We start from the raw sequence: 24,318 nt of genomic DNA, 5'->3' as shown, positions 1-24,318 counted from the left end.
CTCTGTTCTAATGTCTCACCTCGCTGCCCTGCTGCCCTCTGCTGTCCAACGGCTAAAAGCTATGACTGCTCCTCATCACAATCCTGTTACCTTGACCTGATAAAACTATATGTAGTGCAAGTTCAAAACCAGGACAAAAAAAAAGGCAAAAAAAAAAAAAAACTAATTATTTCCTTGCTTGATGTTGGATAGCCAAGTTATTAATTTTTTCTTGTGCATATTTCAAAGAGGCCTCTAGACACTGTACCCTTTGGGCTTTCCCTTTAAAGCTCAAGGAGTGTTTCACTAATTGGCAGGAAGTAGTCCACTTCAATTAGAACATGGTACACAAGGCTCTGGCCAAATGTTTACTAAGCCAGATTCTACCGTCAGGCCTACTAACGTGCACACATGTACGGGCACATACTGAGAAAGTAACCCTACAAACTCCTCAGGGAAGGTCAGTGATTTAACAATAACGCTCTGATTTACCTGTGGAAAGGTGCTTACAGGTAATACTGCAAAAATGAGAAGACTGTACACAGCTTGTGCTTACAGTTATGTCAGTTAAATTGTCTAATAAAGGAAATTAAGTAATTCTCTTTTCTCTACTCAGTTACCGTTGGCTTTTTCCCATAAAGGAACAATAGATCATAGTAGAAGGATATCTACAAACGCATATAACACTAAGTAATCCCATGTTTCTGTTCTTATTAATTTGTTTGTACAGAAACAGCAAGAATTAAAATGTAGCAACAAAAAAAAAAAAACATACATTTTTGGTACTTCCTGGCAATGCAGAGCACCTTTCAACCTGTGTGGCATTTTTGTCTGATCTTTCATTTCCATCTTGTGGTGAACAGCTGGAATGACAATCTGTTTCCTTACTCTGCATGAAGGATCACATGACTCTCCAAAGAGTCAGCTGCCACCACAGTAACAAAAGCTTGCACAGGCAATTTATTAATCGTATTAATCCCGGTTGAAACCAAACACAAATTACACCTTTACAGATACATGAATGCCCAGAGGAGATACTTAGATTCATAAAAGTACTACTTCAACAATAGCAGAAGCAGTCTAAGTATCCTATGGATGCATCCAGAGCTGCTGCTGCATCGAAAGACATGTTGATAATTTTTTTGTCTAATATTCAAAACCTTGTCAGTGAAGAAGGACATTAAGTCTTCACTGCTGACAGCTAAAGGGACACAAGGCTCCACAGAGCTGTGACTCTTTGGCAGCCTGGCTACAGTGCTAAAAAGAAACCTGGGGTTGTTCTTGTTCTCCTCAATAAGGGGTAGAATAGTAAGCAGTTCTCGTCTTGCGGATCACTTTTTTTTTTTATAGGCGATGAAACTATCTTTCCAGGCTAACTGAGATTCATCTGAATTTGTCATGCGCCACTGTCTTTCCAGTTAATGATGCCTCTATATTTAACAAACCACTTGTCACCAAGCTGTGGACTTAACCCAGACAACCAAACACACACACAAGTAGTTAGTATTCATATCAAAGCGATGAGACGATACCAGCTGAAGATTATTTTTAGTGAGGAATGACTTCTCAGCATAGTTGAGGCAATGACTAATTTGCCAGCATGATAACAAGAGGATGAACTTTCATTGCCTCACATTCACACATAGACAATTATATGTCCATCACACACACACACACACACACACACACACACACACAACACAAAGAGAAGTCATGAGACAAAATTGTGATCTAAACACTAAACATCGTTGCTTAACACCAACAGAAGACGGGAAAAATCAAGTCAAACAGAACAACTACATTTGTTGGGACACTGTCAGATGTTTAGCTACGTATGTGTCATTTGTATTTAAAAAAAAAAAAAAAAGTCTGCAGCCAGTATTTTGTTTTTGGAAAAAAAAACCCCAACAACTTAAAATACAATCTCATCTGTCATTAAACACATCAGGTTCTAAATTACAGAAATGAACATCAACTTAAAAAAAAGTATCTAATACAGTAAAATCTCTTTTTTTGCTACCAAATCCAACTGAAAAAATTACATCAGTGTGCAATTTATTTATTTATTCCCCCCTCTCTCAATGCACGTACCTCAAACTTTGCAGCTGAACAGTTTACTCTACATCGTGGGAAGGAAAAAAGCTTAATTTAAGGACTAACGCTAAAAAAAGCTCCCCAGATGTAAACAGCCTGTGGATGCAAAAGGCTCCTAAGATTTGGAGAAGGCATGCTTCCTAAAGGAGAGTAATGAGTAGCATGATCCATTTCATCCAACAAATCTCAGTAATGACGTTTTATCAACATTTTATCGCGACACTGTCAAAACAGGGTGAAGTGATGAGGCACTACTGCCTCATGTTAGGTTAATTGGTGATTCTAAATTGGCCTTATATATGAATGTAAGCACAAATGGGTTTCTGTCTGTGAAGGCTGTACTTTGTCACATCAGCTGAAAGGAAAAGAAACTTGGAAAGAGTAACCGCGGAGACACGACCATAAACTCTTACAGGGTCTGCATAACTGTTGGGAGTCAAAAACGTTCTTGATCATTGCTGCGGACAAACTGGAATCCGGGAGTCACAACAAAAATTTGGCATTTTTGGTTGTGAAAAGAATGTTTTCTATCATGACATCCTCTCTCTAGTTCTGTCTCACATCTACTTGGCTCTTTCAGGTCTTTCTCTTTCTGGAGTGTTACAAAGGACATCAAAACCTGCACGTGGACAGGAAGAGGCCAAAGGACATAAAAAGTCTATCAAAGGAGACTCTGAGCAGCCTTGATGCCATTCACATGGCCTTCGCTTTTGATTGCTTTGTTTTCTTCTTTGTTTTTTTTAGGTCTCCCACCCACACTCGCTCATCCACTCATTCTTTGCACCACTGATGCCTGAAATTACCAAACATAATTATGAGTTCGTCTGTGGACAAACATGTTGCAACTCCTGAGCCTGAGGTTTGTAACATGATCCCACAGGAAGTTTTGGAAACCAAACTACTGTGCAATAAAAATGGCAAACAGGGCTGTTGACTATACTGAGTGCAGAAAAGCTGACTGACAACTCAGCTTAGATTCTAACATGCACTGAATTCCCCTCAAACAGGTCAATAGTGTTTATGAAAGCATATAATTGTGGACTTCTCAACTCACAACAGCATTTTAATTGTTCAGGCAGTAAAAAAACAACAACAACAACAACAAAAAACTGTAAAAAAATAAAATAACAATACAAGATTTTGCGTTCTTCATTTATCGGGAAACAAAAATTATTTGTTGCTCTTACATTAGACAAGTGTGTCATTGACTGGTCATGCACTTGAACCTGTTCTTGAAGTAGTAGACTTCGTTATGCATGTTCGTGTTCGCACTGGAAGACAAGTAGCGGAATTTTTCATAGGCCTTTTGTGACTCTGTTTTACTCCAGGGCAGTTGAATCTTTGATGCGTGGTTTACAATGACGTCGCCACAGGAGCCAACGTGGAGGGAGCCCAGAGCGTCGATGAAGAACTCTACAGAATCAGAGGAAAATGTATTTTAGCACAGGTCTTGTTTGCTTTTCGTTCTGAATCAACTCAACAGTGTAACCCCAGCTCAATGCAGGAAATCAATACCAACCCAGATGCGCTTGTCGTGACAGCCGGGGGTCGAAGCCAACCTGCCGCACTTTGTCCGTCTGCCCCATGAAGAAGTTGATGACGGCATCGGCCACCACGCAGTTGGGAAATCCGTCGATGGCGTGGTGGTTGCCATTTCTGATATGCAAACAGTCGCCCTCTTCTCCTCCTGCTTCCACTGAAATGGTGTGACAGTACGTTACAGTGTAACCCGTCACCTCTCTCACCGCGCCGCCGACCTGGTGTCACAAAGGCAACAAAAACATACAGCAAATACATTTATGAACATAAGAGTGTGTATATCCATGGAGGCAGACAAACAACTAAAGACATTTCTCACACAGAGGGGTTACTGCTCAGCCACAGCATTTTAATCTCACAACTCCTGTTCTGACATACTTATGTGGTTTGACTCACTCTGTAACCTCAAGACATCAAATGACAGAGCATGCATGCACTACAGCCCACAGTTGCAGGATACATGATAAAAACAGAGCCACCTAACAGAAAATACTGATGAATGATTGAGTACTGTGTGAAGCTGCAGCATTCACTCCTACTTCTCTTTTTGACTCTATAATCTGACAAATAATAGCTACATAATATCAAACTACAACAACAAAAAAATATCAGTCCGCAATAAATCTTGATTGAAATAGTTCAGATGGCTTACTGATAAAAACATATAGAAACTGGATTCCAGCGCAACCTTGGTCACCTTTGTTCTGAGTTTCGACTTAAGGTCGCTCAAAAATGTATTGCAGCATTGATCACTGGAAGCCGTGTAAGGAATCAACAGAATGCTAAGATGAATATTTTACTTGTAGACAGTAAAGTAAAGCCAAGAGTGAGGAGATATGAAGGGAAATTGCTGGGGAGATTTGCTGCTGATGCTATCAGCACCGCACCGGTAATGAGGACCTCTGTTTAAGGAAAATAAATTGTACAGTGACATTCGATTGCCTTCTGTTTCTGTGACTATGTTGTGTGGTCAGAGCTGATGTGTTCAGAATGTATTCATGCTATTAATTTATTTAGACACATGCGTGCTCCTTGGCCTCATTTAGGTGGCTCAGCAAGGAGGGAGCAAAGAGGAAGGAGCTGAATACTTCTGTTTGATACAATGAGTTCAGCGTATACATGTCACATGCATCTCACCAGATCCAGAGTGGTTTTCTCTAGTATGTCCACCATCTTCTCCAACTTGGTGTTTGCAGTGAAGATGAAATCATCATCCACCCAGAGCACATACTTGGTGGTCACTTGAGACACTGCCAGGTTTCTTCCTGCAAACCAACCCTGCATAAAAGAGGAATCAACGTACACTAACTATTTAATAACTACAATGCAGAACGCTACATAGAGAGACATCAACTTCTTTACCTTTCCATATGGCATGATATAATGTTCAATATGAGGGCCGGTCACAGGCTGAGGGTGCTCGTTGTCATCTGCTATCACTATGGTGACGTTGGGATAATACTGTCGTATGCTGTCGATGAGGTCTTTGAGCTTGTCGTAGCGAAGGAAGGTCTTGGTGGCAATAGTGACAAGAGCACTAATGTTGTACTCTAAGTGGAAACAGAAAAATAAATCATACGGAGATGTGATTTTGAAATCATGTACAGTATGTATACAGTATATCTCTTCATGGGACAACACTGAAGAAAAGACACTTTGCTACAGTCTAAAGCAGTCAGTGTACAGTTTGTGTAACAGTGTTCCCTCAAAATAGACAGCCATTAATGTCTAAACCACTGGCAACAAAAGTGAGTACACCCTTAAGTGAAAATGTCCAAACTGGTCCCAATAAGCCATTTTCCCTCCCCCCTGTCATGTGACCCGTTAGCGTTACAAGGTCTCAGGTGTGAATGGGGAGCAGGCGTGTTAAATTTGGTGTTATCGCTCTCACACTCTCTCATACTGATCACTGGAAGTTTAACATGGCACCTCATGGCAAAGAACTCTCTGAGGATCTGAAAAAAGAACTGTTGCACTACATAAAGATGGCCTAGACTATAAGAAGATTGCCAACATCCTGAAACTGAGCAGCAGCACGGCGGTCAAGACCATACAGCGGTTTAACAGCACAGGTTCCACTCAGAAGGTTGTCTTTGGAAAATAGATGTATAAGTGCTGCCAGCATTGCTCCAGAGGTTGAAGGGGTGGGGGGTTGGTGTGTCAGTGCTCAGACCATACGCCGCACACTGCATCAAATTGGCCTGCGTGTCTGTCATCCCAGAAGGAAGACTCTTCTAAAGATGATGCACAAGAAAGCCCACAAACAGTTTGCTAAGGACAAGCAGACTAAGGACATGGATTACTGGAACCATGTCTTGTGGTCTGATGAGTCCAAAATAAACGTATTTGGTTCAGATGGTGTCGAGTGTGTGTGGCGGAAACCAGATGAGGAGTACAAAGACAAGTGTGTCTTGCCTACAGTCAAACATGGTGGTGGGAGTGTCATGATCTGGGGCTGCATGAGTGCTGCCAGTGTAATGGAAAAATATTGCATCTGCATGAACAATGTTAAAGCAAGTTTCTCTAAGTTTCTCTAAGTTTTATTAAAGCTGAGTGGAAAGGTTACAGGCCCAAAATGTGTTCCCATAACATCTAGGTAAACACTAGTGGCTATACATGGGAAGAAGAAGTTGTGCATCCCATGTGTTTAGACTATTGATGCCTGATCCACCGTGTTTAGTCTTCTAAATGTCTGTGGATGAGTAGACCCTGTACACCCAGCTGTTGTTTTCCAGCATGAGATTGTTATACTACCGTTGAAGTAAAGACCACGCCTGTACATGTATAAGAATACTATGCTGCCTGCATTCATGTGTACTCTCCTGCAGACTGATTGCATTCTGTATGACCTGTACCTTCAAAGCTTTGAATAAAACAAGACAAAGACAACTCGGACCACTGGACTTTATGTGGATCATAGAAAATTTCCTCAACACCGGCACCGGACAACTACAGTTCATTGAGGGAAACCATGAATGCCAACACGTACTGTGACATCCTGAAGCAGAGTATGATCCCCTCCCTTCAGACACTGGGCCACCGGGCAGTATTCCACATGATAACAACCCCAAACACACCTTCAAGGCAACCACTGCCTTGCTAAAGAAGTTGAGGGTGAACGTGATAGACTGGCCAAGCATATCTCCAGACCTAAAACCTATTGAGCATCTGTGGGGCATCCTCAAACGGAAGGTGGAGGAGCACAAAGTCTCTAACATCCACCAGCTCCGTGATGTCGTCATGAAGAAGTACATTGCAGCAAAGTATATATATATGTGTGTGTGTGTAAATATATAAAGATGATACACAATAACAAACCTTCCTGGTATCCAGAGTTGTAAAGCTTCGGAATGATTGGATGCCCAACTTTGATGATGAAAAATGACCGTTGACTTTTGGTTGCAAACCGAACTGCAGAATGAAACAAAACAGTGACAAATCCAAGTCAGAGGTGATGAAGTAAGTGCATATTATCATGAAGATACGATTTTCATGGTAAGCTGTATTTGCACAGGCAAGTACAACTTTTTTTTTTAAATTTTTTTTAGATGCACTGGAAACAAGTTTCACAGGGAGAGACTAACATTTAAATGACTTCTTCTCCATGTTCAGAGAACGACCTTTCATGAATCTGTTGCAATTTTTATTGCACACTTGTTCCACTTATTTGGTCTTTTCATCATAATTAGAACAGAATAGGAATAAAAAAATGTCAGATATTGAAATCTGGGATATAAATATGTATAGGCATTACAACAGAGGACATTTTGCTTTTGCTGTCAAATGATGAGCAAAATATTACTATGTGACATGCAGGAACATAAACATAAACATAAACATAAACATAAACATATATATATGTATGTATATAACTAAACTGAACTGACCAGCAGGTAATGCTCATATCATATTGAGTACCTGTATTGTGGTTCTGATGATGTGGCTTCAAATGAACAAGTTTGCTTCTTTCTAAGCAGGCAGGAGCCAGACAGGTACACCCAGAGGTAGTTATCTAGCTCATGGCCAAATCTGTGGTGTTGGTTAACTGTCAGGCAGTGAGGCCAGAACTAAACTTGCTTCCTGGTCCAGGCTTTGACAGACTGCGTGAGTATTCCCACACCACCCAGCCTGGATATGTCCTAAGTGACAAATCTTCCTTTTGACAGGCAACAGATTATCAGCCATTAACTTTGCACTTCAACCTAAAACTTTACTTTTGCTTAGAGATAATGTTTTGCACTGTAAGAGCAGTCAAACCTAACCTTGCTTCACTTTGGTCTCTTTAGGTAGTTATTTTTTATTACTCATTGACCATCTCATGATAGTTATGAGGTCGTATCTGAACACCATTTCCATATGTTTAGATTCAGCCTGTATTAATACTTGCGTAACTCATTTTCAATAATGCCTATTCTATTATTAAAAATACGTCTAAAATAATTTTTATTTTACTACTGAGGGTCTACTCTACACCATCAAATGTATGCACATGACATTCTCGTTTTAGTATCCACATGATAACTTTACTTGTATCTGCTGTCTTCGGGTGGAACACAGTGTTTGTATAGGTGACGAACTCCAGCTGCCTGTTCAGGTCAGGGAGACGAGGACTCGACAGCATCATCTGCTTCTCTCCCTCTCCTGTGATGGAGACCCCGTCCACCGTCGCAGCAACATCAAAAATCCCCAGAGTTGCTGTCAAATATACCTTTTCGATCATTTTCAGAGTTTTTTGGGGGAAGAAAAAAATAAACTTTAACATTTGGACAAAAAAAAAAAGGGGGGGGAAAAGTCAACCACAATGAAAACCTCAAAATGAAGAAATTACTGTATGGACTGATCTTGCTTCTTCTTTCAGACCCAAACCTATGGAAAGAGAGCAGCGATTACTAAAGATGTCAAAGTGAAATAATGATCAAGACTCAAACAGCAGTCACAGTACCAGTAGCAAGTGAATATAGCNCACAAAGAGAAGTCATGAGACAAAATTGTGATCTAAACACTAAACATCGTTGCTTAACACCAACAGAAGACGGGAAAAATCAAGTCAAACAGAACAACTACATTTGTTGGGACACTGTCAGATGTTTAGCTACGTATGTGTCATTTGTATTTAAAAAAAAAAAAAAAAGTCTGCAGCCAGTATTTTGTTTTTGGAAAAAAAAACCCCAACAACTTAAAATACAATCTCATCTGTCATTAAACACATCAGGTTCTAAATTACAGAAATGAACATCAACTTAAAAAAAAGTATCTAATACAGTAAAATCTCTTTTTTTGCTACCAAATCCAACTGAAAAAATTACATCAGTGTGCAATTTATTTATTTATTCCCCCCTCTCTCAATGCACGTACCTCAAACTTTGCAGCTGAACAGTTTACTCTACATCGTGGGAAGGAAAAAAGCTTAATTTAAGGACTAACGCTAAAAAAAGCTCCCCAGATGTAAACAGCCTGTGGATGCAAAAGGCTCCTAAGATTTGGAGAAGGCATGCTTCCTAAAGGAGAGTAATGAATAGCATGATGCATTTCATCCAACAAATCTCAGTAATGACGTTTTATCAACATTTTATCGCGACACTGTCAAAACAGGGTGAAGTGATGAGGCACTACTGCCTCATGTTAGGTTAATTGGTGATTCTAAATTGGCCTTATATATGAATGTAAGCACAAATGGGTTTCTGTCTGTGAAGGCTGTACTTTGTCACATCAGCTGAAAGGAAAAGAAACTTGGAAAGAGTAACCGCGGAGACACGACCATAAACTCTTACAGGGTCTGCATAACTGTTGGGAGTCAAAAACGTTCTTGATCATTGCTGCGGACAAACTGGAATCCGGGAGTCACAACAAAAATTTGGCATTTTTGGTTGTGAAAAGAATGTTTTCTATCATGACATCCTCTCTCTAGTTCTGTCTCACATCTACTTGGCTCTTTCAGGTCTTTCTCTTTCTGGAGTGTTACAAAGGACATCAAAACCTGCACGTGGACAGGAAGAGGCCAAAGGACATAAAAAGTCTATCAAAGGAGACTCTGAGCAGCCTTGATGCCATTCACATGGCCTTCGCTTTTGATTGCTTTGTTTTCTTCTTTGTTTTTTTTAGGTCTCCCACCCACACTCGCTCATCCACTCATTCTTTGCACCACTGATGCCTGAAATTACCAAACATAATTATGAGTTCGTCTGTGGACAAACATGTTGCAACTCCTGAGCCTGAGGTTTGTAACATGATCCCACAGGAAGTTTTGGAAACCAAACTACTGTGCAATAAAAATGGCAAACAGGGCTGTTGACTATACTGAGTGCAGAAAAGCTGACTGACAACTCAGCTTAGATTCTAACATGCACTGAATTCCCCTCAAACAGGTCAATAGTGTTTATGAAAGCATATAATTGTGGACTTCTCAACTCACAACAGCATTTTAATTGTTCAGGCAGTAAAAAAACAACAACAACAACAACAAAAAACTGTAAAAAAATAAAATAACAATACAAGATTTTGCATTCTTCATTTACCGGGAAACAAAAATGATTTGTTGCTCTTACATTAGACAAGTGTGTCATTGACTGGTCATGCACTTGAACCTGTTCTTGAAGTAGTAGACTTCGTTATGCATGTTCGTGTTCGCACTGGAAGACAAGTAGCGGAATTTTTCATAGGCCTTTTGTGACTCTGTTTTACTCCAGGGCAGTTGAATCTTTGATGCGTGGTTTACAATGACGTCGCCACAGGAGCCAACGTGGAGGGAGCCCAGAGCGTCGATGAAGAACTCTACAGAATCAGAGGAAAATGTATTTTAGCACAGGTCTTGTTTGCTTTTCGTTCTGAATCAACTCAACAGTGTAACCCCAGCTCAATGCAGGAAATCAATACCAACCCAGATGCGCTTGTCGTGACAGCCGGGGGTCGAAGCCAACCTGCCGCACTTTGTCCGTCTGCCCCATGAAGAAGTTGATGACGGCATCGGCCACCACGCAGTTGGGAAATCCGTCGATGGCGTGGTGGTTGCCATTTCTGATATGCAAACAGTCGCCCTCTTCTCCTCCTGCTTCCACTGAAATGGTGTGACAGTACGTTACAGTGTAACCCGTCACCTCTCTCACCGCGCCGCCGACCTGGTGTCACAAAGGCAACAAAAACATACAGCAAATACATTTATGAACATAAGAGTGTGTATATCCATGGAGGCAGACAAACAACTAAAGACATTTCTCACACAGAGGGGTTACTGCTCAGCCACAGCATTTTAATCTCACAACTCCTGTTCTGACATACTTATGTGGTTTGACTCACTCTGTAACCTCAAGACATCAAATGACAGAGCATGCATGCACTACAGCCCACAGTTGCAGGATACATGATAAAAACAGAGCCACCTAACAGAAAATACTGATGAATGATTGAGTACTGTGTGAAGCTGCAGCATTCACTCCTACTTCTCTTTTTGACTCTATAATCTGACAAATAATAGCTACATAATATCAAACTACAACAACAAAAAAATATCAGTCCGCAATAAATCTTGATTGAAATAGTTCAGATGGCTTACTGATAAAAACATATAGAAACTGGATTCCAGCGCAACCTTGGTCACCTTTGTTCTGAGTTTCGACTTAAGGTCGCTCAAAAATGTATTGCAGCATTGATCACTGGAAGCCGTGTAAGGAATCAACAGAATGCTAAGATGAATATTTTACTTGTAGACAGTAAAGTAAAGCCAAGAGTGAGGAGATATGAAGGGAAATTGCTGGGGAGATTTGCTGCTGATGCTATCAGCACCGCACCGGTAATGAGGACCTCTGTTTAAGGAAAATAAATTGTACAGTGACATTCGATTGCCTTCTGTTTCTGTGACTATGTTGTGTGGTCAGAGCTGATGTGTTCAGAATGTATTCATGCTATTAATTTATTTAGACACATGCGTGCTCCTTGGCCTCATTTAGGTGGCTCAGCAAGGAGGGAGCAAAGAGGAAGGAGCTGAATACTTCTGTTTGATACAATGAGTTCAGCGTATACATGTCACATGCATCTCACCAGATCCAGAGTGGTTTTCTCTAGTATGTCCACCATCTTCTCCAACTTGGTGTTTGCAGTGAAGATGAAATCATCATCCACCCAGAGCACATACTTGGTGGTCACTTGAGACACTGCCAGGTTTCTTCCTGCAAACCAACCCTGCATAAAAGAGGAATCAACGTACACTAACTATTTAATAACTACAATGCAGAACGCTACATAGAGAGACATCAACTTCTTTACCTTTCCATATGGCATGATATAATGTTCAATATGAGGGCCGGTCACAGGCTGAGGGTGCTCGTTGTCATCTGCTATCACTATGGTGACGTTGGGATAATACTGTCGTATGCTGTCGATGAGGTCTTTGAGCTTGTCGTAGCGAAGGAAGGTCTTGGTGGCAATAGTGACAAGAGCACTAATGTTGTACTCTAAGTGGAAACAGAAAAATAAATCATACGGAGATGTGATTTTGAAATCATGTACAGTATGTATACAGTATATCTCTTCATGGGACAACACTGAAGAAAAGACACTTTGCTACAGTCTAAAGCAGTCAGTGTACAGTTTGTGTAACAGTGTTCCCTCAAAATAGACAGCCATTAATGTCTAAACCACTGGCAACAAAAGTGAGTACACCCTTAAGTGAAAATGTCCAAACTGGTCCCAATAAGCCATTTTCCCTCCCCCCTGTCATGTGACCCGTTAGCGTTACAAGGTCTCAGGTGTGAATGGGGAGCAGGCGTGTTAAATTTGGTGTTATCGCTCTCACACTCTCTCATACTGATCACTGGAAGTTTAACATGGCACCTCATGGCAAAGAACTCTCTGAGGATCTGAAAAAAGAACTGTTGCACTACATAAAGATGGCCTAGACTATAAGAAGATTGCCAACATCCTGAAACTGAGCAGCAGCACGGCGGTCAAGACCATACAGCGGTTTAACAGCACAGGTTCCACTCAGAAGGTTGTCTTTGGAAAATAGATGTATAAGTGCTGCCAGCATTGCTCCAGAGGTTGAAGGGGTGGGGGGTTGGTGTGTCAGTGCTCAGACCATACGCCGCACACTGCATCAAATTGGCCTGCGTGTCTGTCATCCCAGAAGGAAGACTCTTCTAAAGATGATGCACAAGAAAGCCCACAAACAGTTTGCTAAGGACAAGCAGACTAAGGACATGGATTACTGGAACCATGTCTTGTGGTCTGATGAGTCCAAAATAAACGTATTTGGTTCAGATGGTGTCGAGTGTGTGTGGCGGAAACCAGATGAGGAGTACAAAGACAAGTGTGTCTTGCCTACAGTCAAACATGGTGGTGGGAGTGTCATGATCTGGGGCTGCATGAGTGCTGCCAGTGTAATGGAAAAATATTGCATCTGCATGAACAATGTTAAAGCAAGTTTCTCTAAGTTTCTCTAAGTTTTATTAAAGCTGAGTGGAAAGGTTACAGGCCCAAAATGTGTTCCCATAACATCTAGGTAAACACTAGTGGCTATACATGGGAAGAAGAAGTTGTGCATCCCATGTGTTTAGACTATTGATGCCTGATCCACCGTGTTTAGTCTTCTAAATGTCTGTGGATGAGTAGACCCTGTACACCCAGCTGTTGTTTTCCAGCATGAGATTGTTATACTACCGTTGAAGTAAAGACCACGCCTGTACATGTATAAGAATACTATGCTGCCTGCATTCATGTGTACTCTCCTGCAGACTGCTTGCATTCTGTATGACCTGTACCTTCAAAGCTTTGAATAAAACAAGACAAAGACAACTCGGACCACTGGACTTTATGTGGATCATAGAAAATTTCCTCAACACCGGCACCGGACAACTACAGTTCATTGAGGGAAACCATGAATGCCAACACGTACTGTGACATCCTGAAGCAGAGTATGATCCCCTCCCTTCAGACACTGGGCCACCGGGCAGTATTCCACATGATAACAACCCCAAACACACCTTCAAGGCAACCACTGCCTTGCTAAAGAAGTTGAGGGTGAACGTGATAGACTGGCCAAGCATATCTCCAGACCTAAAACCTATTGAGCATCTGTGGGGCATCCTCAAACGGAAGGTGGAGGAGCACAAAGTCTCTAACATCCACCAGCTCCGTGATGTCGTCATGAAGAAGTACATTGCAGCAAAGTATATATATATGTGTGTGTGTGTAAATATATAAAGATGATACACAATAACAAACCTTCCTGGTATCCAGAGTTGTAAAGCTTCGGAATGATTGGATGCCCAACTTTGATGATGAAAAATGACCGTTGACTTTTGGTTGCAAACCGAACTGCAGAATGAAACAAAACAGTGACAAATCCAAGTCAGAGGTGATGAAGTAAGTGCATATTATCATGAAGATACGATTTTCATGGTAAGCTGTATTTGCACAGGCAAGTACAACTTTTTTTTTTAAATTTTTTTTAGATGCACTGGAAACAAGTTTCACAGGGAGAGACTAACATTTAAATGACTTCTTCTCCATGTTCAGAGAACGACCTTTCATGAATCTGTTGCAATTTTTATTGCACACTTGTTCCACTTATTTGGTCTTTTCATCATAATTAGAACAGAATAGGAATAAAAAAATGTCAGATATTGAAATCTGGGATATAAATATGTATAGGCATTACAACAGAGGACATTTTGCTTTTGCTGTCAAATGATGAGCAAAATATTACTATGTGACATGCAGGAACATAAACATAAACATAAACATAAACATAAACATATATATATGTATGTATATAACTAAACTGAACTGACCAGCAGGTAATGCTCATATCATATTGAGTACCTGTATTGTGGTTCTGATGATGTGGCTTCAAATGAACAAGTTTGCTTCTTTCTAAGCAGGCAGGAGCCAGACAGGTACACCCAGAGGTAGTTATCTAGCTCATGGCCAAATCTGTGGTGTTGGTTAACTGTCAGGCAGTGAGGCCAGAACTAAACTTGCTTCCTGGTCCAGGCTTTGACAGACTGCGTGAGTATTCCCACACCACCCAGCCTGGATATATCCTAAGTGACAAATCTTCCTTTTGACAGGCAACAGATGATCAGCCATTAAATTTGCACTTCAACCTAAAACTTTACTTTTGCTTAGAGATAATGTTTTGCACTGTAAGAGCAGTCAAACCTAACCTTGCTTCACTTTGGTCTCTTTAGGTAGTTATTTTTTATTACTCATTGACCATCTCATGATAGTTATGAGGTCGTATCTGAACACCATTTCCATATGTTTAGAACTCAGCCTGTATTAATACTTGCGTAACTCATTTTCAATAATGCCTATTCTATTATTAAAAATATGTCTAAAAGAATTTTTATTTTACTACTGAGGGTCTACTCTACACCATCAAATGTATGCACATGACATTCTCGTTTTAGTATCCACATGATAACTTTACTTGTATCTGCTGTCTTCGGGTGGAACACAGTGTTTGTATAGGTGACGAACTCCAGCTGCCTGTTCAGGTCAGGGAGACGAGGACTCGACAGCATCATCTGCTTCTCTCCCTCTCCTGTGATGGAGACCCCGTCCACCGTCGCAGCAACATCAAAAATCCCCAGAGTTGCTGTCAAATATACCTTTTCGATCATTTTCAGAGTTTTTTGGGGGAAGAAAAAAATAAACTTTAACATTTGGACAAAAAAAAAAAGGGGGGGGAAAAGTCAACCACAATGAAAACCTCAAAATGAAGAAATTACTGTATGGACTGATCTTGCTTCTTCTTTCAGACCCAAACCTATGGAAAGAGAGCAGCGATTACTAAAGATGTCAAAGTGAAATAATGATCAAGACTCAAACAGCAGTCACAGTACCAGTAGCAAGTGAATATAGCTTCATCTATCTGTAATGTGACGCCATTCCGTCATTCTTACATGGGTCACTTTTACATTTATGTTTACGGCTTCATTCAGACAAACCCATAAATGAGTTATTTCACATCGTACACGTGAGATCAAGTGTCATAATGGATGCTAATGCACTAACAAGCAAAAGACTAGATCTAAATCTGCTACGTAACAAATGGTTTAGCTGTAGCTGATAAACTGTGAGCTTGTGTGTGACAGCTCACCTCCATTCAGAGATAATTATAAGCAACTGATGAGGTTACTGCTGTTGTTTTACATGTGTAGATATGCTTATATGGATTATGCTGCCGTCTGATGCTGCAAGTGTTCAATAAACTCTGAGGAAAGACCCCTACAAACAGCTGGAAGCAACAAACTAAGCTTCAGCTCATAATAGCGTGACTAGGTTAATTTGGTTGATTTTAGATATAAGTTTTTTTTTTCTTATCAGACAATGAGTTGTTCAGAAAGGAGCTGTTGTACCACGGCTGTTATAAGTAACTCATTGTCTGACAAGAAAAGAAACCTTATATCTAAACTTCAGCTCCTCTTAACATTTTGTCAAAACCCAGAATACATTCACCATTTGTGAGTTTCAATAATCTGATGCCGTCATTGGAGCAAAGTCTTATTTTTATGGAAAATTTCAGTTTGTAATCGATGTGAAATTGTAGGGCAAAGTAAATACGTAAGGTATGTTGTTTTTGTGACAAATCGTCACTCTGTGATGTTTTTGGACCAGTTTTGGTGCTGAAACGTATCTTGAAAAAAAAAAAACTCATTAAATGTGAAGCATTTAGGCCCAGCCTGTTAAGGAAACTGTGTTAAAATGTGTTGTTACCTGGAATGATGATTGTTTGCAGAGGTCGCACCTCCACACCCTGGGTAGGATACTGAAGAGGACTGTTGGCCTCCGCTACAATAAGCACATCCGCAGGACTGTAGGACCTATATGTACACATATAACATAACATACTTTAGTGCAGCCTTGTGTTGTTCACAGAGTCATGCCTGAACAAACTCACTCCGGACTCGCTCGTAATTTTGGATGCATTCCACCTGGTCAGAGCGGTCCGGAGCTGGAGGGAGAGTGGTAAGAAGAAAGGCTGGGGACTCGCCATGTGTGTGAATGAGAGATGATGTACTGCTGGGCACATTAGTGTTAAAGAGCAGCGCTGCACAAAGGATGCTGAACTGCTGAACTTTTTTCTTTTGTGTTTCTTTGCCTAGTCTCATCAATGTGTGCATGTATAGGTCTTGATGCTCTGGCAATCGTTGAGATTCAGGTTTTCTCAGCTTCTGCATCTCTTGCAGGTACTCTTGATGATTGTCGGCCCGGTTTTCCCACAAAAGTCGTCAGATCGTCTCTGCTGTGTGTTAGTACAGCAGTGCAGTTAGTGCAGCTAGATTATGGTGTATTTGTTTTCTTTTGTTTTCCTCTACTTTCCTTTCACTCTTCCTCGCACTTCTTTGGACTGCACACTTTTCTTTTTCCTTTTTCAGGTCCAGCAATATGACATGTAACTCAATAAGAATCCAGCATCCAAAATAACTGAACAAAATAAAATAGAATGACTACATACATAAATAAAGGAAAATCAGACTATCAAGAGGGGCCTTATATTTGTAAAGCTCCCCTTGGCAAAGTAAATCTGTTCAGCACAACACAGCATTCAGGTCATCATTCTGCTTGCTATGATGCTGGACCGGACATGCTAAAAAAAAAAAAAAAAAAAAGGATGCTGAACTGCTGGCGGTTGATTTGCGGCTGTTTTACCTGCCGAGGGAGTTTTTGGCGATTACAGTTTACATCCCCTCCTCGGCTGATGCTTCTGCAGCCTGTGAACTCATCCGTAGTTCAGTGTCCCAGCTGCAAACATCACACCCTCAGTCTATGATCGTCATCTCAGGAGACTAATATGTCACTCTCTACCACTCTCCCCGCATTCAGCCAGTGTGTGGACTGCCCAACCGGAGACGGTGGGGCCTTGGACCTGCTGTGTGCGGACACTGGCGATGCATATTACTTAACTATTGTTATTTTCTTGTACTGTCTTCTATGTTTTTGGATGCTGCTGTTTACAATAATTTCCCAGGTCTGGGATAAATAAAGTATATTCTGTTCTATTCTATTCTTTAACATATCAGAAAAAAGCTGTATTATTTAATTCATGTGCAATAATCGCCATATTCCAGACACATACAGAAGAGGCAGTAGTACTGTATGGTCCTAGTATTGAGCTCTGCACAAGCAGAAGTGACAAAAGCTGACAGATGAAATACTCTTTTAAAAAAGACAATCCTGTTGCCTAAGAGTTATTATACTGTGAAATATCCTCTGACCTGGGTGACTTATCCATTGTCTAAAATAATGCTGGTAAAATTAATTAATCAGATGGTTTCATTGCCACAAATCTTGAGCCATCTAAGCTTAACTACATGATTTTTTTTTAAAAATGTACTTTATGCGTATAACTGAAATGTAAAAAAAAATCAACTGTGACCACCAGAGAGCTTATCTTCAAATATGTAGCAAGATTATTCACGTAAACCTTGCTCATTTAAGACAAACTGCATCAAGAATATCGCTTCTACTAAGTCTATTAAAACAGTGGTATCTGTTACATCAAATGTTTTTAGATCGTCTTCTGTTTCCCCAAGTTGTGTATGAAACCGCCCTCTGCGCTCCTATTGGTCAACTTCACAGCCATGTTCCAGACGTTGTCATACAACACAGGAGAACGTAAGAGGAACAGAAACAGAAGCCCTTTGTTGGGATGTTGTGACGTATCCGAAATGCAGCACTGGTTGTTTGCAGCAATGATAAACAATGAGGACAAAACTATCAATTGTCATGTCCAATTTCATTCGTGATGCCTTACGTCTTTTTGGCTGGTATATTTTCATGCTGATATGATGTAGTCTGAAACGGTTATTGGTTTCAAATACATGCCACAATGGGGGAGGTGTCAAACTGAACTAACGCTTTATTAAGATGGGTGCGGAAGACGTTGAGGCATTTCAACAGGCAGCACTGCCAAGTGAGATGTTATCATGTTACAGCATGACTTAGAGACGTCTCTCTGGAATAGTTGGTAGTGATTCATGACCCAGCCTTTTGTGTCAAAGTGCAGATCCTTAATCCACATGGATTTTCTCCACATCTTACAAAACTGTGAACATCTTTTAATGAAACAAACATTTAAAAAGCAAAGCAAACAGTTACATAACTCACACATAATCAGAGTGATATTATCATTTAAACTATACCTCCACTGGAAGTTGTTGTACTCCTGAGCTCTGTGACGTTTTATGCTGTCAGGATCAGGGTGGAGCTCCAAGAATGCAAGATCTAGGTTGTGGGCCCACACTCGTGGAAAGAGCAGGTTGGAGAACGGCAGGTGAAAGCTTTCCTGATCAGCCTGGCATACACATGCATTTTGTGCCAAACGACTGGGTCAGAAAACAGAGTACAGAGTGAGTTGATAAGGATGATTATTTGAATTTAGAACATAATTTAAGCAAAATTACAGTCATGCTGATAAATAACACACCATGCCACGTCCTCCTTTATATGGTAGGGAATGTTGGTGTCTCCAGTTTTCCCACGGAAGAATTGTTTTATTGGACTACTCTGTTTTGACCGTATGTCGACTCCTGAACTGGTCCCGGGCCTCCAAGCATGAAACAGGAACATCAGCAGTAATCCACTGACCAAAATCAATCCGAGACACTTCTTATTGATGTTATTCATCTAAAAGGAAGATTTGTTGAAATGTCAAAATGGTAAACAGGACAAAGGGGCATGTGAGAGACCTGTGTCCAATGTGGGAATTTTCCATTTTGACAAAATTGGACACCTAGACATGAGCCTGGTTTTTTCAGTCCTTGAAACTCTGCGGAGGTGAAAGCACAAATAAAGCGACTGCCATGTAAAGACCTACCAAAATAATGAGCTTTCCTTAAATTTGAAATGATAAGAGCTACATTTTAACTTAATAAAGGTTGTCTGATTTGCTGGATCCCATCACAGATTGAATAATGGATCCCATTCATGTATCATACTGCAGATGTGCAAGCATATTGGTGGTGTAAACAATTTAATGCAGAGCAGTCTGTACATGCACAACCGATAGTTCATACCAGCAAACATTCTTTTCAAAATCAGAATGATGCTTTGAAGCTCCTATACAATTTTGTAAATGTCACAGTGTAGTGTTAGACTTCCTGATTTAGACTGACAACCACAGATAGGCGGCTACAGGATGTGAACGCTTTGTCACTGAAGCTTCTGGTTAGTTTTACTGCTCTTTTCTAGTTAACACTAATGCCCTGACCTTCACCACTATTTTCTTTTCTTTAATTTAATTTACTTTTTAATTTAGGTTGTCAGTGTATTGAGTAGCTTCCTCCCTTTTGCACCCCCTGTGCATTTGAATGAAGAACAGGCAAATGATAAGGTCACAGCTAAGCCTTCTAGAGGCAGCGCGTTACGTCTGTTATCAGGAGACAGATCTTTCCATCCACTGAATCTCCATGTTTAGCTATTATGCTCTTTTAAAGTGCACTGAAGAATTGAAATTCTGCTGTCAGTAAACATGAAGGTGAGATGAGGGCTAAATGTATCTGTGGCCTTTGCACTTATTTTTTCCACACTGAAGCTAAACTACTGGTCATTTATAAATTGTCTGCTAGCTAGATATTTCCTAATATAAATAATTAGGTTATATTAGATTAGATTTCACTTTACTCTTACCGAGACAACGGAAGACAGTTTAGCATCTAACCAGAGATGTCAAAAGCAGGTGTCCCTGTTCTTAACTTAAGCTGTGTTTAAACATGATAACAAGTGCACAAGCATAAAGACCAGTATGAAAGGCTGCGTGGTATGTGGGTAGCCTAACTGGTCTAGCTGGAAGTATTCTACATAATGTCAAGTTGGGTTATCAGATCATTTTCATGTGCCCAAGTTGAGTAGAGAGCACATGAACAAAGCTCAGAGGGACACTGGAAACAACACTTAGACAAGCACGATGGAATCAGCCAACACTCTCAGACCAAGCAGAGCACCCCTGGACTACCTCACACCTGGATACTAGACTAATCAGGGACTGACAACCTTTATCAAGAGCACACAGTGGAATCAATGTAAGATTAAATGTTACAAAAGTTTTTAAAAAACGTGCAAAAAAATAAAGAGGCCTGAATACATTCTGCGCATGTGTGTGAATTTCTGTCCAAAATATGCTGCCTGGATGTCTGTACAAGTCAAAAGCATGACTCTGGACTCCTTTTGTAAGATGCCACGCAACACAAATGTTGTATTCTTTATTTGCGGATGTATTTTGATGTAGGTTTTGCTTGAATTTAAATTTTTTTTTTCCTGATTTGCATTTTGGCGACTGAAGAGAACAGGACTTCTCAGGGTTACTGCAAGTTACAGTAAATGACTGTTTACCTTTAATATATTCTCTCTTGACAGTTTTCCCTCCCTTTTCTGTCTTTCCTAAAACAGTCTTTTATAAATAAAAATCCAACCTATAGGCCACATGATAGAAACCAGTGATTTGTCTAAATAGATAAGCCTCAAACTAACACCACTCCCCCATTGTTAGCTCCTAAACTAAAGTCATATATTCACAACTTAATGATAAAGGAGTAAAACAATGAACACTAGGTTAGGTTTGGCTTTTTGTGTAGCGCTGCAGCACGTCTAACACACATTTCATATTTGCTTTGGAGCAGCCTATGGAACCGGTATTTCAGTAGACAAATCCTCACCAATCCAGACATGTCTTATCAGAAAAGAATAAGCAAGGAAGACAGAAGGGGTAATAAATAAATAAACAAATAAATAAAATTTTAAAAAGGACATATTTCTTACTGTTGGTGAATCCACTGGAGGTGTTTTCCGATTAAGCCGACTTCCGCACAAATTCTCAGAACTTTTGACGGACAGTTGCGCATGCTGTCTGCGGAACATGGGTTTGGTGATCTGACGCAGCCACACCTTTAGAGCGGTGCGACATCATCCCTGTAAGCAGCTGAAGGTGAACAATCCAAGTGAAATTCGGTGCGTAAAAGTTGAGAAAGTTTCTCCAGGTGAGGTTGTATCATTTCTCCATTGAGCTGACCAGACACCGTTCCTCCCTCCCCAGTAGCGCACTTTTGGAGTTTGACTCCGGAAGCGGTAATCTGTGCAAGTTTTGACCCGCTTCATTAAGAAATACATGTTGCTTCTTTCTTGTACTTCATTTGAGTGTTTTCAGGTAGGGCCTGAATTCAGATTTTATCCTTTTATTCACTTATTAGTGACTTTGAGTTACTCCTATATAAATCTAATCAATGATTATGATTATTCCACAATTTCCAATATGAGGCCTTGTTTATTTTTTTGATTTATATGATTTATTCTTTACACATGACCGCATTTTGGATCACTATTAATACGTCGTCCTGTAATATTCTCAGTACATGTTTTCCATTTTTGTTTTTTTCAAACAGGCACTTGAAAGGGAATATTAAACGGTGCTGTTTTGCTCTGCTCTGATTGGTCCAATTTGACAGCTGACTGTGTCTCTGTTAGTGTTTTGCGCTCTAAAAAGTCATTCAAGGGACCTTTTCTTTCCATCACTTAATTAAATACTGGTTTTACTGGTATCCTCTTTTTTGTCCTAGAGATTGCTTTTATTTATTGATTTTTTATTGTGACTTACTTTTACTGATCTTGATCTTATTTATTTGATCTTGTCTTTATTACTTCCTGGCTATCATATCAACAAATGGTGGAATACTGAGCACTTTTTTTGTTTGTTTGCCAAACACTATCATTTGTTTTTTCTGCAAAACAAATCTTCCCTAAGGTATTAATAAATTAACCTTGACCTTGATAATATAATTGAAAGATTTAAAAAAATAAATAAAATTTAAAAAATTCTAATTTCCCTTTTTTACTTTATTTTATTTATTTATTTATTTATTTTTTTACAACTCACAAACATTCTTTTCAAGGGTTTGGTTGGCATAATAATGTCAGTAATTCCATCAACTTAATGTTGTGTGTGATTGAAGCTTAAATTTATTGGTTAGTTGATGTAGCACTACATTTACATAATGAAATTAGCTTGATAACTCTTTTTTTCTTCTTCACCTTATCAAGTTCAAGTCCCCTCCTTGGTAAGGAATGGTGAATAAAAATAACAATAATAAAAAGAACTTTGATTTTTAAAGAAAAAGCTAGTTGCCCAAACTTGTGTTTTGAACACAATTCTATTAGAAGTTGTCATAAGTGAAAAATATTGGTGCAAACTGTTGTGTTGGTTTTCTTTTGCTTTTGTTGGGCATAAATGTTATGTTTTAGAGTGCACATGCTGCTTTGCTTTGTGAAGTCTTGTTCATACTGGCTAACTCAGAAACTACAGCCTTCCTGGAAACAACACCCACGTTCCGGATTTCCCGTGTCAGTGCTTTTAGTATTCTTTTGTATTCATGGAACAGTTTGTATTGAAGAGATATGAGGCATTTGGATTCTGTCCCCCTGTTGTGTTGCTTTTTCAAATCTGAAGTCATCATAATTCTTTACCCTGGCACCAGTTCTAGTAGCCCTCTTCTCTAGCCTAGTTCCTGTATCTCTTATCTAAGTTCCTCCTGAAGAGGCTGACAAGTTCACTGTCAGTTGTTTCTTGATAGTCGGGGGACAGTGTGCTTAAACAACGAACCAAAATCAGGTCATTCCTCAAAAATATAGACTTAGAAAAGTTCATCCATGCTTTCATCTCCTCCAGACTTGACTACTGTAATGCACTTTGGTGATGACCCCTGAGGTCATCTCGTATCTTGAGGGTGGTTCTAGTTCGTCTGTTGGTTCTGTGAGTGGCTGCTTGATGTAAACAGGAGCACCTGTGACACCCAGTGTGCTCCTGGGTTACTTAAGGGCCGACTGCAGTCTAATCGCTCTCTGCATCCCTCTGCAGGTAACACACCGGTCTGGTTATGGGTTAGTTTCTTCATTTGGAATGTTTACATTTACATCACTTGCACAGACATAATTCATGCATGCATCACACACAAACCACTGACTATGTCCTCTCACAACCCCATTCTGGTTTGGCTTTTAATTTGGTATAATTTAAGTGAATAAAGACAAGCTTTAATTTTTGAAATTTGGTGTGTCTGTCCTTGACCTGGCGTCCGTATGCGTGGACATCACATTTTGGGTTATATTACTGCAGTAGTTAATTTTTTAAATTTTTTTTATTATTTCTATTTTATTATTATTGTTTTCATTATTTTTTTTATTTCTAAAAATATTTGTATATATATATATATATATATATATATATATATTTTTTTTTTAAAATATATTTTGAATTTCTTTATATTTTTTATATTTTATCCCTCTTTGATATTCAATCAGACCAAATAGCAAAGACGAAAAAAAAACAAACAACTTATATCAAACAGGAGCTTGGGTCTTAAGAGGTTAAGTAGGGAGCTGCTCTGACCCCGGCACCAATGAACAAACTCCACGTATCCCTATGTCTATAGGGATGTACATTTATACATATACGTACACATATATGCAGCAGTGTTTCTATAAAGGGACAAACTGATTATATGTAGACATTTTGCTATACATTTATAGAATATTTGTTTGTTTAATATGTTCGACATTTTGGACGAGGCTAATCCTTGTTCGTCTGGGTCCAGATTGAAGGTTTTCTTTCCCGGCTTACCCACATTATAAATTTATTGTGGCAATATCAGTGGTTTCTCTTGGTATCACTGCTGATTCTCATGTCTCTAGATATCATGTAAATAATGTTTCTTCTCT

The 24,318-nt window shown here is 39.8% G+C and overlaps 2 protein-coding genes across 2 annotated transcripts; both read right to left on the bottom strand.

Moving 5' to 3' along the window:
- Positions 1-1,510: 1,510 nt before the first annotated feature.
- LOC103368471 (beta-1,4 N-acetylgalactosaminyltransferase 1-like) lies at positions 1,511-9,394 on the bottom strand. Its single transcript, XM_008296868.1, has 8 exons — positions 9,384-9,394; positions 8,441-8,501; positions 8,140-8,320; positions 6,931-7,023; positions 4,975-5,162; positions 4,750-4,890; positions 3,593-3,830; positions 1,511-3,486 (listed from the first exon to the last, which is right to left on the bottom strand). Exons 1-8 carry the CDS (start codon positions 9,392-9,394, stop codon positions 3,275-3,277), a joined length of 1,125 nt encoding a protein of 374 aa, XP_008295090.1. The 3' UTR covers positions 1,511-3,274.
- On the bottom strand, positions 8,601-21,649 carry LOC103368468 (beta-1,4 N-acetylgalactosaminyltransferase 1-like). The gene is made up of 11 exons (XM_008296865.1): positions 21,370-21,649; positions 19,040-19,239; positions 18,756-18,938; positions 16,327-16,433; positions 15,339-15,376; positions 15,038-15,218; positions 13,828-13,920; positions 11,872-12,059; positions 11,647-11,787; positions 10,490-10,727; positions 8,601-10,383 (listed from the first exon to the last, which is right to left on the bottom strand). Exons 1-11 carry the CDS (start codon positions 21,466-21,468, stop codon positions 10,172-10,174), a joined length of 1,680 nt encoding a protein of 559 aa, XP_008295087.1. The 5' UTR covers positions 21,469-21,649; the 3' UTR covers positions 8,601-10,171.
- Positions 21,650-24,318: the final 2,669 nt, after the last annotated feature.

Source organism: Stegastes partitus, unplaced genomic scaffold (assembly GCF_000690725.1).
Source record: "Stegastes partitus isolate 25-593 unplaced genomic scaffold, Stegastes_partitus-1.0.2 Scaffold1158, whole genome shotgun sequence".
NCBI classification, from domain to species: domain Eukaryota; kingdom Metazoa; phylum Chordata; class Actinopteri; family Pomacentridae; genus Stegastes; species Stegastes partitus.
Note: the sequence above shows the minus strand (reverse complement) of the source record. Positions and strands in the feature narration are given on the sequence as shown.

Excerpts from the sequence above, each read along its gene's own strand:
- LOC103368471 (XM_008296868.1), bottom strand. Across the intron at positions 8,321-8,440 it reads AAGCAAGATCAGTCCATACA|GTATATTTGACAGCAACTCT; the intron begins GTAATTTCTTCA and ends ATGATCGAAAAG. Across the intron at positions 5,163-6,930 it reads CAACTCTGGATACCAGGAAG|AGTACAACATTAGTGCTCTT; the intron begins GTTTGTTATTGT and ends GTTTCCACTTAG.
- LOC103368468 (XM_008296865.1), bottom strand. The coding sequence starts at position 21,468 with ATGTTCCGCAGACAGCATGCGCAACTGTCCGTCAAAAGTTCTGAGAAT. Across the intron at positions 16,434-18,755 it reads TACAACAACTTCCAGTGGAG|GTCCTACAGTCCTGCGGATG; the intron begins GTATAGTTTAAA and ends GTGTACATATAG. Across the intron at positions 15,377-16,326 it reads GCAAACAATCATCATTCCAG|GTTTGGGTCTGAAAGAAGAA; the intron begins GTAACAACACAT and ends CTCTTTCCATAG.